The 27,757-nt window shown below is 43.8% G+C and overlaps 1 protein-coding gene across 5 annotated transcripts in view; it reads left to right on the top strand.

Annotated features, from left to right (window-relative positions):
- LOC125455349 (sideroflexin-5-like) overlaps positions 1 to 27,757 on the top strand; it is a 274,456-nt gene that overhangs the window by 104,393 nt on the left and 142,306 nt on the right. For all 5 annotated transcript variants that reach the window (XM_059650637.1, XM_059650636.1, XM_059650639.1 and 2 more), the window contains 2 exons: positions 7,803 to 7,868; positions 17,599 to 17,689. In XM_059650637.1, the coding sequence (XP_059506620.1) occupies positions 7,803 to 7,868; positions 17,599 to 17,689 (157 nt within the window). The remainder of the gene's footprint in view (positions 1 to 7,802; positions 7,869 to 17,598; positions 17,690 to 27,757) is intronic.

Here is a 27,757-nt window from a genome sequence, read left to right on the forward strand (position 1 = left end):
CCCGTTAAGGATCCCAAAAACACGATCAGAGACATCACACACCCTGGCACCTGGGAGGCAACACACCAACCGTGAGTCTCTCTCATCCCCACAGAACTTCCTATCTGTCCCCCTAACTATGGAGTCCCCAAATGACTCCTGTAATTGTACCAGCCTCCACCACTTCCTCTGGCAGCTCATTCCATACATGCACCACCCTCTGCATGAAAAGATTGCCTGTTAGGTCTCTTTTTAATCTTTGCCCTCTCTCCTTAAACCTATGCTTTGTACTTTTGGACTCCCCCTATACCAGAGAAAAGACCTTGGCTATTTACCCTGTCCATGCCTCTCATTATTTTGTAAATCTCTACAAGGTCAACCCTCAGCCTCCAACTTTCCAGGGAAAATAGCCCCAGCCTATCCAGCATCTTACTATACATTCAGCCCTCCAACCCTGACTTGTAAACCTTGTAAATCTTTTCCGAACCATTTCAAGTTTTGCAATATCTTTCTTATAGCAGGGAGACCAGGACTGTAGCGGTATTCGAAAAGTGCCCCAACCAATATCCTGTACAGCCGCAACATGACTTCCTAAATCCTGTACTGAATGCATTGACCACGAAAGGCGAGTGTTCAAGCACCTTTTCAGGGTTGTTTTTCAGACTGGAGGCCTGTGACTAGCTGTATTCCACAAGGTTCGGGTGCTAGGTCAACAGCTTTTCATCATTTATATACATGATACAAAAGACAAATTAAGAAAAAAAACATAAAGAATAAAGAAGAATGTCACTGGCCTGATGAGCGGGAGCATACAAACACAGAGCCCGAACACTTCCTACCCTGTCCTGCCGTCACTGCCATCTTTTTCACAAGCACTGAGGTGATTTCTCGCTGTGCAGCAGCGAATGGCCAATTAAGGGAGATTATTACTTGTTAAGCACAGCTTTAAAGACCCAACTACTCTCATTAATATTCAGCTTCTTTCCTATGTAACCTTTTGAACAATCTCATTGTTGAGAGAACTCAACATGGGTCCAGAATGTTGAGGCATGTGAGAGAACAAATTGCTGGAGCACTGACAGACATCTGTGTATCCTCTTTAGCCACAGGTGATGTCCCAAAGGACTGGGGAATAGCCAATGCTGTCCCATTGTTTAAGAAGGGTAATAGCAATAATCCTGGAAATTGCAGGCCTGTGAATCTCACGTCGATGGGAGAGAAATTACTGCAAAAGTTTCTCAGAGACAAGATCTATACGCATTTACAAGCAAATGGATTTATTTGTGATACACAGCATGGTTTAGTGTGGAGCAGGTCATGCCTCACTAACTTGATCCTGTTTTTTGAGAAGTTGACGAAAATGATTGATGAGAGAAAAGCAGTTGATGTTGTCTACACAGACTTCAGCAAAGCCTTTGACAAGGCTCCTCTTGGCAGACTGGTACAAAACTTGAAGTCACATGGTATTCGGGTGAGCTAGATAGATGGATGCAGAAAAGACTTAGTCACAGGAGACAGAGGGCAGTGTTGGAAGAATGCTTTTCAGAATGGAGCGTTGTGACTGGTGGTGTTCCACAGGGATCAGTGCTGGGACCTCTGCTTTCCTGATTTACACAAATGATTTGGAGGAATGTCAGAGGATACAGCAGGCCATAGATCAGTTGGAGGCATGGGCAGAAAAATGGCAGATGGAGTTTAATCCAGACAAATGTGAGGTAATGCATTTCGGAAGGTCAACTCCAGGGGGAAATTATCCAGTGAACGGCAGAACCCTTAGGAGTATCGATATGCAGAGGGGTCTGGATGTACAGTTTCACAGATCACTATAGGTGACAACACAGGTAGGTAATGTAGTAAAAAAGTGCTAATGGCGTGCTCGCCTTCTTTGGAAGGAGCGTTGAGTATCAGGCTAGACTAGTTATGCTGCAGCTTTACAGAATTTTAGTTAGGTCACACTTGGAATATTGCAAACCAATATTCTCGTTCTGATTACCATCCACAGAAGGATGTGGATGGAAGGAGAGGGTACAGAAAAGGTTCACCAGGATGTTGCATGGCATGGCAGATTTTAGCTATGAAGAACGGTTGGCTGGACTGGGTTTGTTTTCATTGGAACGCTTGAGGCTGAGGGGACGACCTGATAAAAGTTTATAAGGTTGTGAATACCATGGATAGAGTGAAACATATGAGGCTTTTTTCACAGGGTAAAGTGGTCAATTACTAGGGGACACAGGTTCGAGGCACGAGGGGGGAAGATTAAATGAGATATGTGAGGCACATTTTTCACACAAAGGGTGGTGAGCACCTGAAACACGCTGCCAGAGGAGATATGGAAGCAGGCATAATAGCAGCATTTAAGAAGCACATGGAGGAAAACATGAATAAGAAAGGAATTGAGGGATACGGATCATGTAAATGAAGACAGTTTAGGTATGGAAGGGCAAAATGTGGCAACGGAGGCTTGGAGGGCTGAAGGACCTGTTCCTGTGCTGTATCATTCTTTGTTCTTTTACTTTTGTTGTTTGAAATCAGAGCAGATATTTAGTGACCAGACAACCACTTTTTCCGAAGAACCTCCATGTTTCTCAGGGCCAAACGGCATCTCAGGGCATGGAGATTGACGTCCGGCATTTGCCAATCCCTCGTGACCATTATGGCGCCCTTTCCAATACCCTTGCAGGATGCTCAGGAAACACAGACACAGGGCATTGCAGCAACTAACGCTGTAATGCTGTGACAAGGATAATGTTTGTGTGCGCAGACAGCCACCCAGCTCATGGACTGGACCAAGTTGCATCCAAGGGCTACTCGCTGTATTAGCCCTTGCTCACTCAGCACCTATCTGCATGCTGACTCAATCAGCGCTTAGCCTTTGTTTGCTTTGCCTTGCCTTGCTTTGCTTTGCTATACCAGTTAGCGCAATTCTAGATGAGGCAGCTTACCTTGCTGGTTAATACACTGGTGACAGGCATCTTGCGTAATGACAGTGTGTTATGTCAATCTCACAGCTGTACCATGTGCTAACAGTTTACATGGCAAACACACTGCATGTGCATCAAGCAGACAGCCGTGCCTCAAAGCATTCGACAGTCCCACATAACAGATTAATATGCAAGATTAAGGTCCATGGGATTGTGGGGAAGTGCATTGATACGGATAGGAAGCTGGTTGGGAGAGAGGAAATAAAGAGTATGAATTAATGGGTCCTTTTCAAATTGGCAAGTACTAACTAGTGGAGTGCCACCGGGATTGGTGCTGGGACCCCAGCTATTCACAATAAATATTAATGATTTGGACGAGGAAGCAAAATGTAACATCTCCAAGTCTGCAAATGATACCAAGTTGGGTGGGAAGGTAAACTGTGACGAGGATGCAGGGATCCTTCAGCATGTTCTCGACAGGTTGGGTGAGTGGATAAATCAATGGCAGATGCAGTGTAAATTGGATAAATGTAAAGTTATTCACTTTGGAAGCAAGATCAAGAAGGCAGATTACTACCTCAATGGCTGTAAATTGGGAGAGGGGAGTATGCAGTCAGATGTGGGTGTCCTTGTGCACCAGTCGCTGAAGGTAAGCATGCAGGTGCAACCGGTGGTAAAGAAGGCAAATGGTATGTTGGCCTTCTTTGTGAGAGGTTTTGAGTACAGGGGCAGGGATGAGTTATTGCGGTTATACAGGCCTCCTTTTCTGTGGAAGGATGTTCTTGCTCTCAAGGGAATGCAGCAGAGGTTTACCAGGTTGATTCCGGGAATGGCAGATTTGATGTATGAGGAGAGATTGACTAGATTGGGACTGCTTCCAGAGCTCAGACGAATGACGGGGAATCTCATAGAAACTTATAAAGTTCTAACAGGACTGGACAGGGTAGATACAGGGAGGATGTTCCTGATAGTGGCTGTGTCCTGAACCAGGGCTCAGAGTCCGAGGATTTGGGGTGGATTATTTAGGACGGAGATGAGGAGACATTTCTTCACCCAAAGAGTGGTGAGCCTCTGGATTTCATTGCCACAGGAAGTAGTTGATGCCAAAACATTGAATGTATTCAAGAGGCAATGAGATAAAGCATTTGGGGCGAATGCGATCAAAGGTTATGTGGAGAAAGCAGGATTAGGCTATTGAGTTGGATGATCAGCCATGAAGAATGCGAAGCCGTGAAGAATAGCGGAACAGTCTTGAAGGACCAAATGGCCTCTTTCTGCTCCTATCTCCTATGTTTCTGTGTAAAGTCTTAGGGGAGTAGTCCTCGGTGAAGTCAAGAGAGGCATACCTCCCAGCACATTGAGTCAGGGGCAGCCCCCGATACCAGTCTGGGGAATCGTAGCGGTCAGGCTTCTGGTTACAGTGTTCTCGGTCAAAGGAGCCATGTGCCTGCAGTCCAGGGAATGGATCATGGTCAGTTCTGGGGCAATTGATAGTCCATAGCAGACTGTCCAGAGTTAGATGGTTGGGAAGATATGCAGCCACCAGTCATGTATCTCGGCACTTTGTGTCCATTGCTCTCCTGTTAGGTTCCTTGAGGGCATGGGCCATAGCTAGGCAGTCTCATCCATCCAAAGGAATTAAGGGGAAAGGAGAATGGTGAGTGGACAAGAGTCTACTGCTGAGGGAAGGAAAGTTGGCAAATTATTTGGGTCTGCAGGGAATGGAGATATAGAGGGAGAAGCAAGGGACATTGCATGTCTATGTATCATACGTATAATGCGTACAGCCGACGTACAATACACCGTCTGCAATGGATAAGACTTAAAGAAGGGTTTGGAAGGGGATCATACGGGAGGTGTGTTCCTCCACAATCTAGATAAAGGAAATAGCGTATGACCGCATCTGGCATAGTCACCTCATATGTTGGTGACTGGGAGAAAGGTAGACAGGTGCAGGCTGTTGTAGATGGATTGTGTGGTAAGAAGCTGCTAAGGTTTTCAGGAAGGGCTAGCAGAAAAGTGATTTGGATCTTTGGAGGCTCAGCAACATGTTGAGATGGAGGCTACACTTACTTGCATTGCATTATGCTAAAAATAGAAAATATATAATGGAGAAGAAAATAACTGTGACAACACTTGGCGAGTGGTTAGGATAAGTGTCTCAACTGGTAGGGGGAAGGATGCAAGATCCACCAACATTGCGGTGTTTAAAGTGAGACAACAATACAAACAGACCCATGAACTGTACAGGGCACAGACCTGTGTGGTCCCTAATCTCTATCCATCTTAATGCATTGCTTAGAGTTTGCTGTGCACTTTTTGCTCCAGACATCACAGGCCAGATCATTCACATCAACTGTTTTGAACACAGAGGCCAAGCAAGACCTCGGATTTTGTGAAGAAAGACTAATGGTGTATTCGTGACCCAAGCCCAGCATACGGCTTGTCCCTCTTGCTTCCAGATGCTGTAGTAGACCCTCAACACAGAAACTGATAAATGGTATATTCACTACAACAATGAAGTTATGCTTCATGGTGTAAGAAGTATACTTAGTGCTACTCAGAGAAACAAGCAACTAGATGTAATTTTAAAGCAGTGCTATCGATAAAATAGTGCCACATAATGCACGATACACTGTCTCTGGTGCCTCCCTCCCACTGCCTCTTAGTGTACCTCCTGGCTCTGTAGCTGGAGCTTAAAGATCAGCAAGGACACCTATGTGTGGGACTGCAGGAGATGGGGAGATACTAAATTAGCATTTTACATAGAACATAGAACATTACAGCACAGTACAGGCCCTTCGGCCCTCGATGTTGTGCCGACCTGTCATACTGATCTCAAGCCCATCTAACCTACATTATTCCATGTACATCCATATGCTTATCCAATGACGACTTAAATGTGCCTAAAGTTGGCGAATCTACTACCGCCTGAGTATTTATTGTAGAAAAGGATGTGGAAGCTAAAGAACTTGTGGAAATAAATAGTAACATCTTGAAAAATGTCCATATTACAGAGGAGGTGGTGCTGGATGTCTTAAAACGCATAAACGTATAAATTCCTAGGACCTGATCCAGTGTATCCTTGAACTTCATGGGAAGCTAGGAAAGTGATTGCTGGGCCCCTTGCTGAGATATTCCTATCATCAATAGCCATATGTCAGGTCCTGGAAGACTGGATGTTGGCTAACATGGTGCCACAAGAATGGTGGTAAGGAAAAGCCAGGGAACTTTAGACCAGTGAGTCTGACATCGGATGGGGAGAGTTGTTGGAAGGGATCCTGAGGGACAGGATTTACATGTGTTTTGAAAGGCCAGGACTGATTAGGGATAGTCAATATGGATTTGTGCATGGGAAATCATATCTCACTAACTTGATTGAATTTTTTGAAGAAGTAACAAAGAGGATTGATGAAGGCAGAGTGGTGGATGTGATCTATATGGACTTCAGTAAGGCATTTGACAAGGTTCCGCATGGATGATTGGCTAACAAGGTTAGATCACATGGAATACAGGGGGAACTAGACATTTGGATACAGAACTGGCTCAAAGGCAGGAGTCAGAGGGTGGTGGTAGAGGGTTGCTTTTTGGACTGGAGGCCTGTGACCAGCTGTGTGCCACCAATCTGGTCAGTAAGTTTATAGATGTCACTGAAATTGGAGATATAGTGTACACCCAAGAGTGTTACCTAAGAGTATATTGGGACCTTGAACAAATGGGCCAATGGGCTGATGAGTGGTAGATACAGGTTAATTTAGATAAATGTGAGGTGCTGCATTTTGGAAAGCAAATTAGGGCTGGACTTATACACTTAATGGTACAATGCTGGGAAGTGTTGCTGAACAAAGAGACCTAGCAGTGCAGGTTCGTAGTTCCTTGAAAGTAGAGTCACAAGTAGACAGGAGAGTGAGGAAGGTGTTTGGTGTTCTTACCTTTATTGGTCAGTGCATTGAATATAGAAGTTGGGAGGTCATATTGCAGCTGTACAGCATATTGGTTTGGCCACTGTGTTCATTTCTGGCTTCACTACTAAAGTAAGGATGTTGTGAAACTTGAAAGGATTCAGAGAAGATTTACAAGAAGCTACCAAGGTTAGAGGGTTTGAGCTATAAGAAGACACTGAAAAGGCTGGGGCTATCTTACCAAGAGCATCAGGAGGCTGAGGGATGACCTTCCAGAAGTTTATGAATCATAAGGGGCATAGATAGGGTGGCTAGCCAATGTCTTTTTCCCAGGATAGGGGGTCCAAACCGAGGTTTAAGGTGAAAGGGGGAGGATTTAAAAGGGACCTATGAAGCAATTTTTTCACACAGAAGGTGGTGCATTGTCTGGAACAAGCTGCTAGAGGAAGCGGTGGAGGTTGGTACAATTACAGTGTTTAAAATGCAACTGGATGGGTTACATGCATAGGAAGAATTGAGAGGAATATGGGCCAAATGCTGGCGAATGGGACGAGACTTATTTGGGATATCTGACTGCCATGGATGATTTGGACCAAAGGGTCTGTTTCCATGCTGTACAGGTCTGTGACTCTGTGAATGAAGGGAATCTGCTTAGCTTTTGAGGCTTGGTTGGGTGGTCCCAGGGGTATTTGTATCTGGATGGACCAGCCATGACAAGGGCCATCTTCACAAAAGCATGAGCTTCCAAGGGTTGGACAGGGAAGGCAGGGTTCTTTCCCTATACCTCTCCACCACCTTGAATACATTCTTTCTTTTACCAAGCCTTTTGTCATCTTACCTAATGTGTCTTTATGTGACGCAGTGTCATGTGTTGTTTATGATCCTCCTGTAAAGCGGTATGTAGCTTTGTATAATTTGTTTTTGCAGTTCCAAGTCAAATGTGGTATTTTCAACTGGTTTTCAAAATAATCATTCTCTCTCCTATCCCCAACCTTAACAGCCTCCTCCTGTGTCTCAGTTCATCTTGGGTTACATCGGAGCAGTTACCAGCGCAGTCTCAATAGCAGTAAGTAATCTTGGCATTTCTATAAGACCATGTGAGCTATCAGGTATCTGCAGGCATGGAACACAACAGTTACACATCAACCACTTTAGTCTGATTGCAGGTCACCCAAGATAATTGAAACTGACACTAATAATACACAATAAGGGGGTTTGATAGGGTAAATAAGGATAAAAATTGGTAACCAGAGAACAACAGAAGGTGTTGGTAACTTAAACAACTAGAGAGAAGAAGACAATGATTGATTTAATGTGTTTTATGATCTGAAAGGGTACTGGAAGTCATCTCAATGTAACTTTACAATGGAGAATTAGTTCAACACTTCAGGGAGTGGACTTTGAGTAAGAGCAGAGTGGAGAGTTGGATTATTTGGAGAGCTTTACCACATGACCAAGACAGCCAAATGGCCTCCTTCTGTATTAAATAAAAGCCAAAAGAACTATAGATGCTGTAAACAGAAACAAACACAGAAATTGCTGGAAAAGCAGTTCTGAGGAAGGGTCACTGGACCCGAAACATTAACTTTGATTTCTCTTCACAGATCCTGCCAGACTTGCTAAGCTCGTCCACCAATTTCTGTAATTGCTTCTTCTGTATCTAACCACCCCTGTCCACTTTCCACAGGGACCCTTCACTCCTTGACCCTTCGTCAGCTGCATTCTTGCCACCAACCCCTTCACCATACCCAGCATCTTGCCCTGCAAACGCAAGAGGTGCAACACCTGCCCCTACACCTCCCCTCTCATTTCCCCAAACAATCCTTCCAAGTCCAGCAGACATTTACCTGTATTTCATGTAACCTGATCTATTGTATCTGCTGCTCCTGTTGCGGGCTCCTCTATCTTGGGGAGACCACACACAAACTCAGGGACCAGTTTATGGAACATCTGCGTTCTGTACACATCAACCAAACTGACCCTCTGGTTGCCATCTACTTTAATTCCCCCTCCCACTTCCCAGTGACATGTCCATCCTTGGCCTCCTCCGCTGTCAGAGTGAGGCCAAATGTAAACAGGAGGAACAACAGAGATAACAAGGTGTAGAGCTGGATGAACACAGCAGGCCAAGCAACATCTGAGGAGCAAGAAAGCTATTTTCTGAAGAAGAGTCCAGGCCCGAAACGTCAGCTTTCCTGCTCCTCTGATGCTGCTTGGCCTGCTGTGTTTATCCAGCTCTACACCTTGTTATCTCAGATTCTCCAGCAGCTCCTACTATCTCAGAAGGAACAACACCTTATATTTTGTCTTGACAGCTTACAGCCCAATGGTATGAATATTGACTTCACCAGCTTCAAAATCTCTCCTCCTCCAACCTGTTCATCTTCCTACTCACTTATCTGCTCCATCTTTCCCACTGACCAACCACAATAACCCCCTTTCTGCATCACCAGCTTCAAAATCTCTCCACCCCCAACGTGCCCATCTTCTTACTCACCAATCTACTCCACCCTTCCCACTGACAAACCACAAAAGCCTCCACCTGCATCCACCTATCTTTATCTTACCTATCTTCCCCTCAGCTACACTCCCCCCACCTAATTTATTTCTGGGCTCCCCTCCCCCTCCCCAGACCTGGCAAATGATTTCAGCTGGAAACATTGACTTTCCTGATTCTCGAATGCTGTCTGACCTGCTCTGCTTTTCCAGCTCCTCATTTTTCTTTCTTCTGTGTCATTTTTTGCTAGTTTTTTTTGCAATTCATGCAGAAGGATCCCCCAAACCCTCTTTTGTACAGTCTTCTGTTTTAAATTGCATTCAGCTTTTATGCCAAATTGCATGACTTAACATTTTTCATACTATACGCCGTCTGTCAGGTTTTTGCCCATTTGCCTAACTTGCCTATATTCTTGTGCAGCCCTTTGTGTCATCCTCATCACTTAGAAAAAAAGAAGTAGGAGCAGGAGTCATTTAATATTATTCAATATTATCATGGCTGAACTCATCTCAGCCTCAACTCCATTTTAGTCCTCATTCCCCAATACACATCTATCTGTCTCCTCCTCAAAATTACTGAATGCCTGGCATCCACCATACTCTGGGTAGAGAATTTCAAGATTCATGACCCTTTCATTCACTTTCCCCTCTTCTCTGTTACACATCTACCTATGGGTCAAGACAACAAAATGTGAGGCTGGATGAACACAGCAGGCCAAGCAGCATCTCAGGAGCACAAAAGCTGATGTTTCAGGCCTAGACCCTTCATCAGAGAGGGGGATGGGGTGAGGGTTCTGGAATAAATAGGGAGAGAGGGGGAGGTGGACCGAAGCTGGAGAGAAAAGAAGATAGGTGGAGAGGACAGTATAGGTGGGGAGGTAGGGAGGGGAGAGGTCAGTCCAGGGAAGACGGACAGGTCAAGGAGGTGGGATGAGGTTAGTAGGTAGATGGGGGTGCGGCTTGGGGTGGGAGGAAGGGATGGGTGAGACGAAGAACAGGTTAGGGAGGCGGAGACAGGTTGGACTGGTTTTGGGATGCAGTGGGTGGAGGGAAAGAGCTGGGCTGGTTGTGTGGTGCAGTGGGGGGAGGGGACGAACTGAGCTGGTTTAGGGATGCAGTTGGGGAAGGGGAGATTTTGAAACTGGTGAAGTCCACATTGATACCATTAGGCTGCAGGGTTCCCAGGCGGAATATGAGTTGCTGTTCCTGCAACCTTCGGGTGGCATCATTGTGGCAGTGCAGGAGGCCCATGATGGACATGTCATCTAGAGAATGGGAGGGGGAGTGGAAATGGTTTGCGACTGGGAGGTGCAGTAGTTTCTTGCGAACTGAGCGGAGGTGTTCTGCAAAGCCTTCTCCGAGCCTCCGCTTGGTTTCCCCAATGTAGAGGAAGCCACACCGGGTACAGTGGATGCAATATTCCACATTGGCAGATGTGCAGGTGAACCTCTGCTTAATGTGGAATGTAACAGCAACTCATATTCCGCCTGGGAACCCTGCAGCCAACAGCAATTCATATTCCGCCTGGGAACCCTGCAGTCAACAGCAACTCATATTCCGCCTGGGAACCCTGCAGCCTAATGGTATCAATGTGGACTTCACCAGTTTCAAAATCTCCCCTTCCCCAACTGCATCCCTAAACCAGCTCAGTTCGTCCCCTCCCCCCACTGCACCACACAACCAGCCCAGCTCTTCCCCTCCACCCACTGCATTCCAAAACCAGTCCAACCTGTCTCCGCCTCCCTAACCTGTTCTTCCTCTCACCCATCCCTTCCTCCCACCCCAAGCCGCACCCCCATCTACCTGCTAACCTCATCCCACCTCCTTGACCTGTCCGTCTTCCCTGGACTGACCTACCCCCTCCCTACCTCCCCACCTATACTCTCTCCACCTATCTTCTTTTCTCTCCATCTTCGGTCCGCCTCCCCCTCTCTCCCTATTTATTCCAGAACCCTCACCCCATCCCCCTCTCTGATGAAGGGTCTAGGCCCGAAACGTCAGCTTTTGTGCTCCTGAGATGCTGCTTGGCCTGCTGTGTTCATCCAGCCTCACATTTTGTTGTCTTGGATTCTCCAGCATCTGCAGTTCCTATTATCTCTGATACCTATGGGTCAATCTTAGTTGACCTATAAGAGAAAACATCCTGTCTACATCTACATTTTCAATCTCCTTTAGCATCTCAGATACCTCAGTTATATCAGAGATTGTTTCTTGGACCAATATGTCAAGGAACTAACCAAGAAGCAGACTATTCTGGATTTAGTATTTTGTAATAAGGTGAGATTAATTAACAATCTCATAGTAAAGGATCCCCTAGGAAAGAGTGATCATAGTCTTCTAGAATTTCGTTTTCAGTATGACCGTGAGAAACTGGAGCCTCAAATTACATCCTGGAGCCAAAGAAAGACAATTACGTGGACAGAATGGCAAATTTGGCCCTGGTGGACTGGGCAGGAAGAGTTAAAGGTAGGAAAGTTGATGAGCGATAGCAGATATTTAAGGAGATATTCAATTTCTCCCAACTATAGATATTCCAGAGAGGAGGAAAGATTGTAAGGCTAAGCAAGAAAATTAAAGATATCATAAAGACAACAACTAGTGCATTCCATATTGCAAAGGCCAGTGGCATGCTGGAAGATTGTAAAACTTTTTCAGCAAAGGATTATTAAAAAAAGAAAAATTTTACAAAGGCAAATTATGAAAGAAAACTACGGCAAAATATAAAAATGGACAGCAATAACTTATACTAGTATAAAAAAGTGAAAAGAGTAGCTAAAGTGAATGTTGATCCATTGGTGGATGCAACATTTTCATCAAAATCATTTTTATATATCACAAACAACAGAGCTCCTATCACTTAACTTTATGGAACACCACTGGTCACAGACCTCCAGTCAAGAAAACATTTCTCCACAACTACCTCCCACCTTCTATGGGCCAAGCCAGTTTTGTAAACAACTTGCCAACTCACCTTGAATTCCTTGTGATTTGATCTTCTGGACCAGACTACCATGAGGGACCTTGTCAAATGAATTTGTGAGGTCCATGTAGACAACATCCATTGCCTTACCTCAATCATCTTTATCATTTTCTCAAAAAAACTCAGATATTTTAGACAAGACATCCCCCTGCATAAAGCCATGCTGACTGTCCCTAATAAGTCCATTCTTCTCCAAATGCAAGTAAATCCTGTCCCAAAGAATCTTCTCCACTAATTTCCCTACCACAGATGTCGGGCTCACCGGGCTATAATTTCCTGTGTAATCTCTGTTGCCCTTCTTGAACAAAGGAATAACATTGGCTATTCTTGAGTCTTCTGGGATCTTAACTGTGGATAAAGATGATGCAAATATCTGTATCAAGGCCCCAACAATTTCCTCCCTTGCTTCCTTTAGTATCCCGGGATAGATCCCATCAGGCCTTGGGGACTTATTTACCTTAATATTTTTCAAAGCAATTCCTCCGTCTTAATATCAACATGCCTTTACTACTGAGCAAACCATTGGGATTAAAGACAGACGAGTTCCCAGAGCCTGATAGCCTACATCCTAGGGCCTTAAAGGAAGTTGCAGGAGACAGTGGAGAGATAGCTTTTAATATTCCAGAAATTCCCAGGATGTGGTAAAAGTTCTAGCGGATTGGAAAAATGCTAATGTAACAGCCCTTATTCAAAAAGCGAAGGAGGCAGGAAGTAGGGAACAATAGAGTTTAACATCTATCGTTGGGAAATTGTTGGAATTATTAAGAAAGCAATAACAAAACATTTAGAAAGTCAATGGTTTTATGAACTGTAAATTCTGACTGATATGCTAGGGTTCTTCGAAAATGTAACAAACAAAGTGGATAATGGGGATCCTGTAAATTTGATATATCTGGACTTCCAGAAGACAGTTTATAAGGTATCACACAAAAGATTAATAATTAAGGTAAGATCACGTAAGGGTAGGGTTAATTTATTAGCTTGTTTTCAGATAGACCCAGAAAATTTTCTGGCTAACCACAGAAAGCAGAGAATAAGAGATAATAATGTGTGGAGCTGGATAAACACAGCAGGCCAAGTAGCATCTTAGGAGAACGAAAGCTGCCGTTTCGGGCCTAGACCCTTCAGGCTTTTTCTGATGAAGGGTCTAGGCTCGAAACGTCAGCTTTTATGCTCCTAAGATGCTGCTTGGCCTGCTGTGCTCATCCAGTTCTATACTTTGTTATCTCGGATTCTCCAGCATCTGCAGTTCCCATTATCTCTGAAAGCAGAGAATAACATTGAAGGACTGGTGATATATTTTCAAGACAGAATGGCGAATGTCTTGGTGTTGAGCGTATTGAATGTTGTTGAAGATGCATTCATCCAAAACAAGTGGAAAGTATTCCATCATACTCCTAATTTGTGTTTTGTAATCAGTGGATAGGCCTTCAGAGTCAGGAGGCAAGTTACACACCAGAAACTTCCAATTCAGTCATCTACCTGCAACTCCACTTTCAATGAACAATGCACTTGTATCCCTGGGTGTCTTTGTTCGTCAACCCTCCCAAGGGCCCTACCATTTCGAGCATAAGTCCTGCCTGATTTGCATTACCAAAGTTCAACACCTCACAGTAATCTAAATTAAGGGGCAAAAAAAAATTAGTAGGTGTCATATAGAGGTCCTAAACTGCAATGGTGATGTTGAGAATGACATTAAACAGGTAATTAGAGATGCATGTGGTAAGGGAATATCAGTGATCATGGGTGATTTTAATCTGCACATAGATTGGGTAAATCAAATTTGTCACAGTGCTATAGAGGAGGAATTCCAGGAGTGTATACGGGATAGTTTTCTTGACCAATATGAGGAGGAACCAACTACAGAGCAGGCCACCTTAGACTGGGTACTGTGTAATGAGAAGGGAAAAATTGCCAATCTAGCTGTGCAAGATCCCTTGGGGAGGAGCGATCATAACATGATAGAATTCTTCATCAAGATAGAGAGTGACATTGTTGATTTAGAGACTAGGGTGCTGAACCTTAATATAAGGAACTACAAGGATATGAGGGGTGAGTAGGCCTTGATAGGTTTGGAAGAGTTACTTAAAGGGATGTCAGTGGATAGGCAATAGCAAGCATTCAAGGAACGTGTAGGGGAACTGCAATAAATGTTTATTCCTGTCTGTTGCAAAAACAAAATGGATAAGAGGACCAATCCATGGCTTACAAAGAAAATAACAGGTAGTATCCTATTGATAGAAGACGCATACAAATTGGCCAAGAGAAGTGCCAGATCTGAGGATTGGGAGCAGTTTAGAATTCAGCAAAGAAGGACCAAAGGATTGATTAAGAAGGGGAAAATAAGACCATAAGACATAGCAGAAATTAGGCCATTCGGCCCATTGAGTCTGCTCTGCCATTCAATCATGGCTGATAAGTTCCTCAACCTCATTCTCCTGCCCAACAAGTCTACACCGAACCTCGGAGCATCCCACCCCGACCCATCCCCCTATAACCCACCTAATCTATACCTCCCCGAACACTACATGCAATTTAGCCCGGTCAATCCACCTAACCTGCACATCTTTGGACTGTGGGAAGAAACCCAAGCAGACACGGGGAGAATGTGCAAACTCCACACAGACAGTTGCCCAAGGCTGGAAATGAACCCTGGTCCCTGGTGCTATGAGGCTGCAGTGCTAACCACTGTGCCACCATGATAATCAAAAACTATCTCAGTCATAAATGTACTCAATGAGCTGGCCTCCACAGCCTTCTGTGGTAGTGAATTCCATAGATTCATCACTCTCTGGCCAAAGAAGTTTCTCCTTATCTCTATTCTAAAAGGTCTTCCCTTTACTCTAAGGCTATGCCCTTGGGTCCTAGTCTGTCCTACCAATGGAAGCATCTTCTCAACATCCAAATGCAGTACAAAAGCAAGCTTGCAGGGAAGATAAAGAATAACGTATAGAATTTCTATAGGTATGTGAGAAGAAAGAGGTTAGTAAAGACAAATGTAGGTCCCCTGCAGACAGAAATGGGGGAATGTATAATAGGGGACAAAGAAATGTCTGAGGAACTGAATACATAGTTTGTTTCTGTCTTCACAAAAGGGGACAAATCAGATACCAGAATTGTTGGAGGATGCCAGATTTAGTGAGAAGAAAGAACTGAGGGAGATCAATATTAGTAAAGAAATAGTGCTAGGAAAATTGTTGGGATTGAAAGCTGATAAATCCCCAGGGCCTGATAATCTACATCCCAGGATACTTAAGGAAGTAGCTGTCCAATATTCAAGAAGAAAGAAAAGAACACAGAAAGAAAATTACAGCACAGGAATAGGCCCTTCGGCCCTCCAAACCTGCAGTGGAGAGGACACAGGGAATTACATACTGGTGAGCTTAACATCAGTAGTGGGGAAAATTCTTGAATGCTTTGGCAGGATCGACAGAATCAGCATGGATTTATGAATGGGAAATCATGTTTGACAGATCTGTTGGAATTGATGAAGATGTAACTAGTAGAGTTGACAAGGGGAAACCAGTCGATGTAGTATATTTGGACTTTCAGAAAGGGTTTGCAAAGTCCCAATTAAGAGATTAATGTGCAAGATTAAAGTGCATGGGATTGTGAGAAGTGTATTGACATGAGTAGGAGACTGGTTGCCAGAGAGGAAACAAAGACTAGGAATTAATGAGTCCTTTTCAAATTGACAGGCAGTAGCTAGTGGGGTGCCACAGGGATCAGTGTTGGGACCCAGCTATCCACAATAAATATTAATGATTTGGATGAGAAAGCAAAATGTAACATCTGCAAGTTTGCAGATGAGACCAACTGTACCCCTTTTCTAGAATATCCAATGCTTAGACAAACAGACAAACAAAGTTAAGTCAAGACATAAATGACAGAATCGCAGAATTGTTCTAATGCAAAAGGAAATTATTTGGCCCATTATGCCTGCATTGGCTATGTTACCTAGTGGCAATATCCTGCCTTTTCCTTATATCCCTGCACACCATTTCTGACCAAATAATTATCTATTGTCCATTTGAATGCCTCAATCAAAGTTGGCTCCACCACATTTCCAGACATTTCTAAATATTATGGGTTTGGAAGAAAGAAAAAAATGTGATGCACAATTTTGGAGTCTGGATTACCGGCATCATTTTCCTTCTGGTTCATTTTAACTGTTTAATGAGAACATCAGGTTTTGGACACATCAATTCTCAATCTTTCATTTACAGGATGAGGATTTACCCTTTCAGGGTCTTTGAAGATGTGCTGATACTTGAGCACTGCTACTTCTGAAGCTGGAAAAAAAGTTAAAGATTTAGTCAAAATAATGAAATGTGAGGCTGGATGAACACAGCAGGCCCAGCAGCATCTCAGGAGCACAAAAGCTGACGTTTCGGGCCCGAAATGTCAGCTTTTGTGCTCATGAGATGCTGCTGGGCCTGCTGTGTTCATCCAGCCTCACATTTCATTATCTTGGATTCTCCAGCATCTGCAGTTCCCATTATCACTAAAGATTTAGTAAAATTACTCAATGTCCCCAGTTTACATATATGATGGACTCAGGTTAACAGAAAACACCGACCAGGTTTCTGAACTTCACAAGAAGTATTATTTATTTTAAGTAGGTCACTTCCAACTATAGGCAAATAGAAATATGAATTATTTACAGACAATTCTCGTCTGTCCACTTTTTAAACGTCTACACACAAGCACAGATAGACTCAGACAATCAATAAACAGATATCGATGTTACGGGCAAAGGAAAAAATTACCAATTTCCACAAAATGTTCCTTGTGTAAAATTGTTTCTCACTATTCAACCACATGTTAGCTAAGTAAGCCAAAAATAATGATCATTCAAGTCAGGTTTCATTTTAGAATCTGACTTGTCAAATAGTACCATCAGCTATGATTACTAAACTGTTACAGTCAGTATTCCTCCAAATCTCCAAATACCTTGTCCTACTGTTCTTCTTTCCCTTCCCTGTCTGTTGAAGTGAAGCTATTTTACATCATCTCCTACTCTTGCTCAGGTCCTAGGATTCAACTACAGAGTTTCTCCAACTCCCTTTTTTGTTTGCCTTTTGTCATCTTACAACCAAAGTAAAAATGTTAAAATCAAGGCTACTGACTATTTACCAGTTTATGATGGCTTTCTTATTAGCATCCTGCACTATCGGTTTAGGTCACACACTTTTCTTTCATATCTTGTCAGGGAGGTGGATTTTGCAGCTTACTGATTATGGGGCTGAAATGAAGAACTTTGCATTTATCTGCTGAAATTCAGAATCTGTCTGACGCATTCATTCAATTTTTATTTAAGGTAGGCCTGAATGTTTTCATCAAGAGAGCCAACAGATTTAGCCCTGCAACCCGCTTACTCATCCAGCGATTTGTGCCATTTCCTGCTGTAGGTACGTAAGACTTGTATTATCATCTGAAAGGAATGCTGAAAATAAGCATTTTTTAATTTCGCTCAATGCATTCACTTTTGTCCGGCAAATACACGTGAATTCCACCTTGTTGTCCCTGCTACCCTTTTTACACAATCTTGCACGCTCTTTGGCAGCCTGTCACTATTTTCTCACCAGCTCCCATGTAACCATTTGGCTTATTGTTTACTTCCACGTTTGTCAAGAGGAACTTGCAAGATATAGTCCGTATTTTGCAGAATTTCACAGCTGATCTTGATCACTGCGTGGGCAATGGGGGCGCGGGGGGCGTGGTTTGTTGGGGAGGTGTTGTGTTGTGAGAGCTGGTTAGAAGATTACATTAGTGATAATGGGAACTGCAGATGCTGGAGAATCAAAGATAACAAAGTGTGGAGCTGGATGAACACAGCAGGCCAAGCAGCATCTCAGGAGCACAAAAGCTGACATTTCGGGCTTAGACCCTTCATCAGAGAGATGAAGGCCCGAAACGTCAGCTTTTGTGCTCCTGAGATGCTGCATGGCCTGCTGTGTTCACACAGCTCCACACTTTGTTATCTCAGAAGATTACATTAGTTTTCTTGGTGTTTTCTTGGTGATACCATCTGGTGGGAAGACTGTTCAAGTCAGATCTCAGAAACAAAATAAAACTTATTACACAAAAGGAAACTATGAACCATAAAATGATATCCGAGAACTGCTGGAACCATCCCATCTGAACATTGGAAAGAAAGATTCAACATTTTTACCCCAGCAATACTTTCACAGACCTTCAAACCTCAATGAAGATCTCTCGATCTCCAGACTGTTTACAGACTACTGATATCAACACATCTGCTGTTAAGGACCTCTTCTTACTGCATAAACGAGCTTCTAGATGAACACAGCAGGCCAAGCAGCATCTTAGGAGCACCAAATCTGATATTTCTTGCCTAGAGCCTTCATTAGAAAAGGGGGCGGGGAAGAGGGTTCTAAAATAAATAGGGAGAGAGAGGGAGGCGGATTGAAGGTGGATAGAGGAGAAGATAGGTGGAGAGGAGACAGACAAGTGAAAGGGGCGGGGATGGAGCCTGTAGAGGAGAGTATAGGTGGGGAGGTAGGGAGGGGATAGGTCAGTCCAGGGAGGACGGACAGGTTAAGGGGGCGGGATGAGGTTAGTAGGGAGGAAATGGAGGTGCGGCTTGAGATGGGAGGAGGGGATAGGTGAGAGGAAGAACAGGTTAGGGAGGTGGGGATGAGCTGGGCTGGTTTTGGGATGCAGTGGGGGGAGGGGAAATTTTGAAGCTTGTGAAATCCACATTGATACCATTGGGCTGCAGGGTTCCCAAGCGGAATATGAGTTGCTGTTCCTGCAACCTTCGGGTGGCATCATTGTGGCACTGCAGGAGGCCCAGGATGGACATGTCGTCTGAGGAATGGGAGGGGGAGTTGAAATGGTTCGCGACTGGGAGATGCAATTGTTTCTTGCGAACCGAGCGTAGGTGTTCTGCAAAGCGGTCCCCAAGCCTCCGCTTGGTTTCCCCAATGTAGAGGAAGCCACACCGGGTACAGTGGATGCAGTATACCACATTGGCAGATGTGCAGGTGAACATCTGCTTGATGTGGAAAGTCATCTTGGGGCCTGGGATTTGGGTGAGGGAGGAGGTGTGGGGGCAAGTGTGGCACTTCCTGCGGTTACAGGGGAAAGTGCCGGGTGTGGTGGGGTTGGAGGGGAGTGTGGAGCGGACGAGGCAGTCCCGGAGAGAGTAGTCTCTTCGGAAGGTAGACAAGGGTGGGGATGGAAAAATTTCTTTGGTGGGCGTCGGTTTGTAGATGGCAGAAGTGTCGGAGGATGATGCGTTGTATCCGGAGGTTGGTGGGCTGGTATGTCAGGACGTGGGGGATTCTCTTTTGGTGGTTATTGCAGGGATGGGATTGGAAAGAAAGAAAGAAAGGTGGATAGAGGAGATGATAGGTGGGGAGGAGACAGACAAGTGAAAGGGGCGGGGATGGAGCCTGTAGAGGTGGGGAGGTAGGGAGGGGATAGGTCAGTCCAGGGAGGATGGACAGGTCAAGGGGGCGGGATGAAGTTAGTAGGGAGGAAATGGAGGTGCGGCTTGAGGTGGGAGGAGGGGATAGGTGAGAGGAAGTTGCAGGGGAAAGTGCCGGGTTGTGCCTCCCTAACCTGTTCTTGGGTTTGCATTGAGAGCAGTGTATGTTGAACCATTTCCCATCTATTCTATAAATTATTTCTGTGTCTGTGGGTAATTTGGTGAAGGTAAATGTACGGTACTATAATGAGGAAAATTGAAAAGAGGTTAATGTAATGACACAGCCTTATTTGGTCTCAGAATTCACTGAGCTAGTGTTTGTAATCATTCTAATGGTGAAGATCATGGCTTGCATATCATAGAACAATAAACAGAGAATAGTGACAAATTTTGAGCCAACTTTGAGGAACATAAGCTTTCATGGTTGAAGGGTCACAGGTTTTCTTGAGATTGACAAATAGGCATGTACAAAGATTGGTGCTATTCCTTGCAGTCAGAGGTCACAAAATTCATTCCCACCTCCAGTATGCCAGCTTAACCTTTAACTGGGGCAAAAGAGTATTTGAGGACAAGGATCTCATATTCAAGACTAACATTCTGATTTACGAGGCATCATGAATCCTCAAGCCCGCATATGCTTCCAAAACTTGGACAATCTGCAAAAGACATCTCACAAAATTGGAGAAGCAGTACCAGTAGTGCCTTCACAGGATCTTACAAATCCAGTCACAAATACAGGATGAAGGAACTGAGACATTGTGGATTGGACACAAAGATAGATGGAGGGACACATAGTGTTCAGGAAGTGGAGAGGCTGCAGAAGGGCTTGGACCGGCTAGGAGAATGGGCAAAGAAATGGCAAATGGAATACAATGTAGGAAAGTGTAAGGCCATGCACTTTGTTCGGAAGATTAGAGGCTGGACTTTTTTCGAAATGTGGAAAGGCTTCAAGAATCTGATGTTCTAATGCAGCTTTCTGTTAAAGCTAACATGTAGTTTCAGCTGGCAGTTCGGAAGAGAAATGCAGTATTAGCATTAATTTCAAGAGGGCTTGAATATAAGAGCAAATATGCACTGCTGAGTCTGTATCAGGCTCTCTAATATTGTGAACTGTTTTAGGCCTCATACCAAAAGAAGGGCGTGCTGGTGTTGGAAGGGGTCCAGAGGCAGTTTACAAGAATGATCTCAGGAATGAAGAGCTTTTTCTATGAGGAGTGTTTGAGGACTCTGGGTCTGGACTCAGTGGGATTTAGAAGGATGAGAGGGGATCTGTTTGAAACTTACAGAATACTGAGAGGCCTGGATAGAGTAGATATGGAGTTGTTTCCACGGTTAGGAGAGACTGGGTCCAAGGGAACAGACTCAGATTGACGGAATGACTCTTTAGAACTGAGATAAGGAGGAGTTTCTTCAGCCAAGGGTGGTACTGTGGAACTTGTTGCTACAGAGGGCTGTGGAGGTGAAGTCATTGAGTGCATTTAAGACAGAGGTTTCTGCATGATCGAATTTTAGAGCAGACCCCTCATTCTACTGCTATATTGTATGGTCTTATGGACAAGATAAGTGGTCCAATAGCATCATTTTCTCGCAAACTAATGTGCCCCAGAGCGACTCACTAATCTTTCAGAACTAGCTTCGCCAGTCACGGCATTTCTTTTGGGCTCATGATTCCAATCCCTGAAACAACTGCTTGACTCAGAATGCAGTGAGGGCAGGACACTCCCAGAATAATGGTAACACTTTACCGAAGTCCATAAAACATCCTTGAAAAGTTCACCCACCCTCTGCAACTCATGGGAATCCCTGGCATGTGGTCAGCCAAAGTGAAGAAGATTTATTTGTTCACATCAAGAGACTTAATTTGGAACGGCAAGAGGTGAAGTTGAGGATTTGGTGAAAGCACTCAAGTGTTCAAATAACTTAACTACCTGACTCTGTAAGCCCTGCATGTAGTAGAGTCTACAGATTGCACATTGGACTTCTCACCAAACTGGAATGGAAGCCTTATGTACTTAATCTGAAGGAACTACATAACAAGACTTTATTCTTCCCTTTCTTTATCTCCCCTCACTTTCTACGCACCTCCTTTCAGTTAACTGTCCACTTTTTCTCATTTTCTATGTCTCTTACCATTTCCTGCTTAGATTAGTTCACAGGTTGGTGCAACATCGAGGGCTGAAGGGCCTGTTCTGCGCTGTATTGTTCCATGTTCTATGCATTCTTTGGAGTTTAGAAGAATAAGACGAGACCTCATTGAAATATCCAAGATTCTTAGGCGAGACAAAACCTTCTGGAATATGTTTAAGTAACAATGGCAACCCGAATAAAAACAAATTTCTGCAGTACTGGAGATCTGTAATAAAAAACAGAACGTGCTGGGGAAACTCTGCAAAACTGGCAGCATCTATGGTGATAGAAACATAGTTAATACTGATAGAGTGACTTGAAGAAGATTCACATTCAATTTGAAACATTAACTCTGTTTCTCTTTCCACCGATGCCGTTAGACTTGCTGGGTTTCTCCAGCACTTTCCACACTCCAGCATTAACCATATGCACTTTTCCCTGGATGCTGCAGCAGCCAAATATTGTGGGGAAAAAATGTCCTTTTGAGCTCAGCAATAGAAATGCAGGCTTCAATAGTGCCTACTTAACCCATTTAAAGTATGTGTCTGAGGTATTATATCATACATAACTGCTGTATTTAATACTAGACACCTAAAGCCTTATAATGTACAGCTGATGGGTTAGCCTTCTTCTGTGATGAGGAATGCCCTGTCAAGATTGGATTATGAGGAGCAGTCCTTTTCAATGTTTGCTTTGAAGCTAATGCTGTGATTCTATTTGTCCTCAAATATGACACCCATCCCCCAACACCATCCTGTCTATGCCCTGCAATCCTTGCAGGTGCGAGCTGCACTTCTGTTCACGGTAGCCTCTGGCTTTAATCACTTTCAGCTGTGCAGCTGTGTATTTTTTTAACTTTGATTTGCAGGGAAGTATGTCAGGAACTGTGCCTTGTACAACCTGCCTCCCATACTGTTGTCACCAACTGGTATCAAGTGGTAACATGAAGAATTTGGAATGGGGGCTAAATGTGCCGAAAGAGCTCAAAATTCACCAAAGGATCCCCTTAGCTCTGTAAACCTGGTGCCAAAGAATGTTGCTACTGCATCCCAAAACCAGCCAAGCTCATCCCTGCCTCCCTAACCTGCCCTTCCTATCCCCTCCCTACCTCCCCACCTATACTCTCCTCTCCACCTATCTTCTTTTCTCTCCATCTTCAGTCCGCCCTCCCTCTCTCCCTATTTATTGCAGAACCCTCTCCCCATACCCCTCTCTGATGAAGGGTCTAGGCCTGAGATGTCAGCTTTTGTGCTCCTGAGATGCTGCTTGGCCTGCTGTGTTCATCCAGCTTCACACTTTGTTATCTTCCTCCCACCTATCCCCTTCTCCCCCCTCAAGCCTCACCCCATCTCCTACCTACTAACTTCATCCCACCCCCTTGATCTGTCCGTCCTCCCTGGACTGACCTATCTCCTCCCTAACTCTCCAACTACACTCAACTTTACTGGCTCCATCCCCGCCTCTTTGAGCTGTCTGTGTCCTTTCCACCTACCTTCTCATCTATCCATCTTCTATCCACCTCCCCCCTCTCCCTATTTTTTTCAGAACCTCCTTCCCCTCCCCCATTTCTGAAGAAGGGTCTAGGCCTGAAACGTCAGCTTTCCTGCTCCTCTGATGCTGCTTGGCCTGCTGTGTTCATCCAGCTCAACACTGTGTTATGCTAAAAAATGTTGCTGGGTTATTGCAATAGCTCAACTGATTCACCATTGATAGCAAGAACTGCAGATGTTGAAGTCAGAGATAACACAGTGTGGAGCTGGAGGAACACAGCATGCCCCACAGCATCAGAGGAGCAGGAAGGTTGATGTTTCAGGTCGGGACCCTTCTTCAGAAAAAAGGGTCCCAACCCGAAACATCAGCTTTCCTTTCTTCTGATGCTGCCGGGCCTGCTGTGTTCCTCCATCTCCACACTGTGTTTTCACTGATTCACCAAAATCGTCATGGAAGAGAACCTTGCATTTCTACTTGGTTGGAGCTGCAGGAGACTCCAGTATTGCATGCTGTTGATTCCTAGTGTCTTCGACTCAACCAGTGATTGCTAATAAATGCTGCCCACACATCCCAATTTTAAAAAGTATTAGAAAAATAGAAAATCAATCTAGAGAATAGTCTGAATCTACACTTTACCCTCAACTGATTGCGAGTTTGGTGGTGGAGGTCTCATGAAACGCAATGTGTGACCTTGCTGCATGCCCCATCTAGCCCTCCCATTCATCAGCATCCTATTAATAGCCACTTAATTGCCCCATCTTCACCCTGACCACCATGATAAGGGTAAGCTTACAACCAGTGGGTAGCCCAGCAGATTTTATGAGGGGAGGGTTGATTTCACGCACAGGTGGGAGAACAGTTCCTCTATCTCCATTCTTGTTAACCTGAACCACCCCTACCCACTTTATAATCCACCTCCCTCAAGCCTTCCCCCTCCTCACCATCACACTGTCATCACTGAGACTTGCCACTGAAATCCACTCAATCAAAGAATAATGTACAAAAATGACCCATGCTTACTTAAGGACTGACCGCTGTAACAGCTGCTTATTCCAGAACATTGATTTCCTAGCTAAGGCCACTACTCAGACCAATGCTGCTGGAACTACAGAGTTACTATTTAATTTAGCAGTTCCTCATCAGAACACTGAAGTCATGCTGTGAGCCAATTAACATTTACCTGAGGTTAAAATGGTGTGAGACACCAGCTTTTACATGAGTGGACTCCCAGTCGATCTTTTTGAGGGACAGGGAAAATGCAATCCCGGAATATTTAACAAGTTGACCCAGGGGCATGTCTGCATGAGACTTGGAAATGGCAAGAAATAGCCAAGCATGCCTATTTGTAAAACGAAGGAGCAGTCCATTCATTGCCTGCGTCTGTCCTGCCATTTAACTACAATATCAGTGATAGTAGGAATTGCCGATGCTGGAGAATCTGAAGGGTCCCAACCTGAAACGTTAAGCTTTCTTGCTCCTCTGATGCTGCTTGGCCTGCTGTGTTCATCCAGCTTCACACAGTGTTATCTGCAATAACAGTGATCTTTATTTCAACTTCATTCACTCATCATTTCATCATTTCCTTACCTACTCAAGCTCAGTCTTGAAAATTTCAATTGGCCCCAATACACAAATTCTTCTGAGGGAATGTATTCTCAACTTCCACCCCTCCTTGTGTTTTAAAGTGGCATTCTGACTTCATTCAAACCTCTGAAAATTAAACTGGGATTCATGTCCCATTATTCTTGGAATTGTCGCAAATGTGAACATGTGATTAAACCAACAAATTACCTAATTTTACAGATCTGTACAATTGAGGTTAAATGAATGTGCACACGGAGGGGAGGTGATAGTGGTATTATCACTGGACTGTTAATCCAGAGACCCAGGTAATGTTCTGGGGGCCCAGGTTTGAATCCCGCCGTGACAGATGGTGGAATTTGAATCCAATAAATATCTGGAATTAAGAGTCTAATGACTGTGAATCCATTGTCAATTGTTGGGAAAACCCCCACCAGGTTCATGAATGTCCTTTAGGGAAGGAAACTGCAATCCTTACCTGATCTGGCTCACATGTGACTCCAGACCCACGGCAATGTAGTTGAGTCTCGACTGCCCTCTGGGCAATAAGTGCTGCCTGGCCAGCAAAACCCTCATCCCATGAATGAATAAAAAAAAAGCAGGCTTTCCATTAACAATTAAACTGAAAGACACCAGAATTGTTAGCTTATAACTTTATAACTTAAACTCTACCTCTTTGTGAGATTCCCATACACATACAAATGCACACAAAGAGACATGACAAAAATATTTTCCAAAGAAGGGTCTCGACCCGAAACATCAAACTTTCCTGCTGCTCTAATGCTGCTTGGCCTGCTGTGTTCATCCAGCTTTACACCATGTTATCTCAGATTCTCCAGCATCGGCAGTTCCTACTATCTCTGACAAAGATATTGTCGGGTTGAGAAGGGGAAAACGTCAGATACCAGTCCCGATCACAGGTGGTCATGAGTTCTGTTCTTTCAGCTTTCTTTCAACTCCTTCTGGTTCTTAGCTAATAGTACAAGGTTGTGATACACCAACTCTCAGACTTTCATTCTCTGATTGAGGATATGTCCTTTCAATGCCTTTTCCAGTTGTTGATTCCTTGTTTCCTTTCAACAGGTGATTTACAGCAAGAGCAGTTTTACTGGGGAATGGTGAGCAAGAATAGTTAGCAGGAGATTTTCTGTTACTCCTCTACACATGAAGGATAGGAAAGTAGAAATTTCCAGCATAGAAATTTCTCCTCTGTTGTCCAGGGGCTAAATAGACAGTCATTACTATTCTAAGGTCTCCTATACCCACAAATCTAGCCCTGAATGAAAAACCCAGCAAAAGATTGTCTCTGGGAAAAACTGCTTTGAACACACAACAAGCACAGTAATGAACATAGAAACAAAGGTAGGCCACTCAGCCCTTCGAGCCAGATCCCCATTCAATAATTTCAAGGACAATCTGACATTAACTTCAGCTGTACATCCTGCATATCCCCTCATAATTTTTAATCCCCTTTGTAGTTAAGAATCTATTTACCTCTGACTTAAAAATATGTATATTCTGCATCCACTGCCTTCTAAAGAAGGGAATTCTAAAATCTCTCGTCCTGAGAGAAAAAACATTCTCACGACTGCCGTAACTGAGCGACCCTTTATTTCTAATGACTCTAGTTATTAGACTTGCCCACAAGAGGAAACATCCAACATCAACATGATTGAGACTCCACAGGATCCTAAATGTTCCAATTAAGTCACCTCTGATTGTTTAACTTCCAGAGGATACAGACCTAGCCTGTTCAGCCTTCATAAGGCAGTTAGGGCATTAATCTAGGAAACCTTCTCTATTTCTAATGCATTAACATTCTTCCCTAAGAATGATGACCAGTACAGTCTTGATGAGGTCCAGATGCAGTCTCATCAATGCCCTGTATAATTGACCTATGACCTCCCCACTCTTTTATTCAATTCACCTCTTGAAAGAACATAACACTGCATTGCAGAAAGCTTTTCAACTGTTTCTCTCCATAGATGCTGCCAAAGCTGCTGAGTTTCTCCAGCAATTTCTGTTTTTGTTTAAAATTTCCAGCATTTGCAGTTCATTGTTTGAATATAATATTGTACGAGCTTTCCTCATCACTTGTTGTATCTGTGTACTTGCAATTTAGATAGCATTCTTTTCTATTCTGTCTGCCAAAATGGAAAATTTCACATTTTCCGACATTGTATTACATTTGCCAGATCTATACCGATTTATATCCTTTGTAGATTCCTTATGTCCTCGTTTTTCCAACTATCTATGTACCAATAACAAATTTAGTTGCCATACCCTTAGGTCCCTTCGTCCAGATTATTTCCATAAAATGTAATGAGTTGAAACCCAGCACTCTCCCCGTGACACACCTCTCATGACATCCTGCCAGCCTGAAAAAGACCTATTTAGCCCAATTCTCTGTTTCTTGTTGGCCAACCAAACTTCTATCCATGTTAATATGTTATCCACAACACTGTGATCTTTTATTTTTCATAATAACCTTTGGTATGGCACTGTATCAAATATCTCCATGAAGTTTAGGTGCAATAAGCCACTGATTCTCTGTTATTCAAATCACAATTACAACTTCAAAGAACTCTGATAAATTAGTTGAACATAATTTCCTTTGACAAAACTATGTTGACTCTGACTGAATACCTTGAACTTATCCAAGTGTCTTGCTATAACATCTTTAACAGATAAGTTGGAATAGACCAGTTGGAAAGTTAGGTGGAGAAATGGCAGATGGAATTTAATCCGGAAAAGTGTGATGTGATGCATTTTGGGAGGCTAAATGTAGGAGGAAAGTATTCAATAAATGGCAGGACCTTTAGGA

The sequence above is a fragment of the Stegostoma tigrinum genome, chromosome 1 (genome assembly GCF_030684315.1).
Source record: "Stegostoma tigrinum isolate sSteTig4 chromosome 1, sSteTig4.hap1, whole genome shotgun sequence".
Classification (NCBI taxonomy): Eukaryota; Metazoa; Chordata; class Chondrichthyes; order Orectolobiformes; family Stegostomatidae; genus Stegostoma; species Stegostoma tigrinum.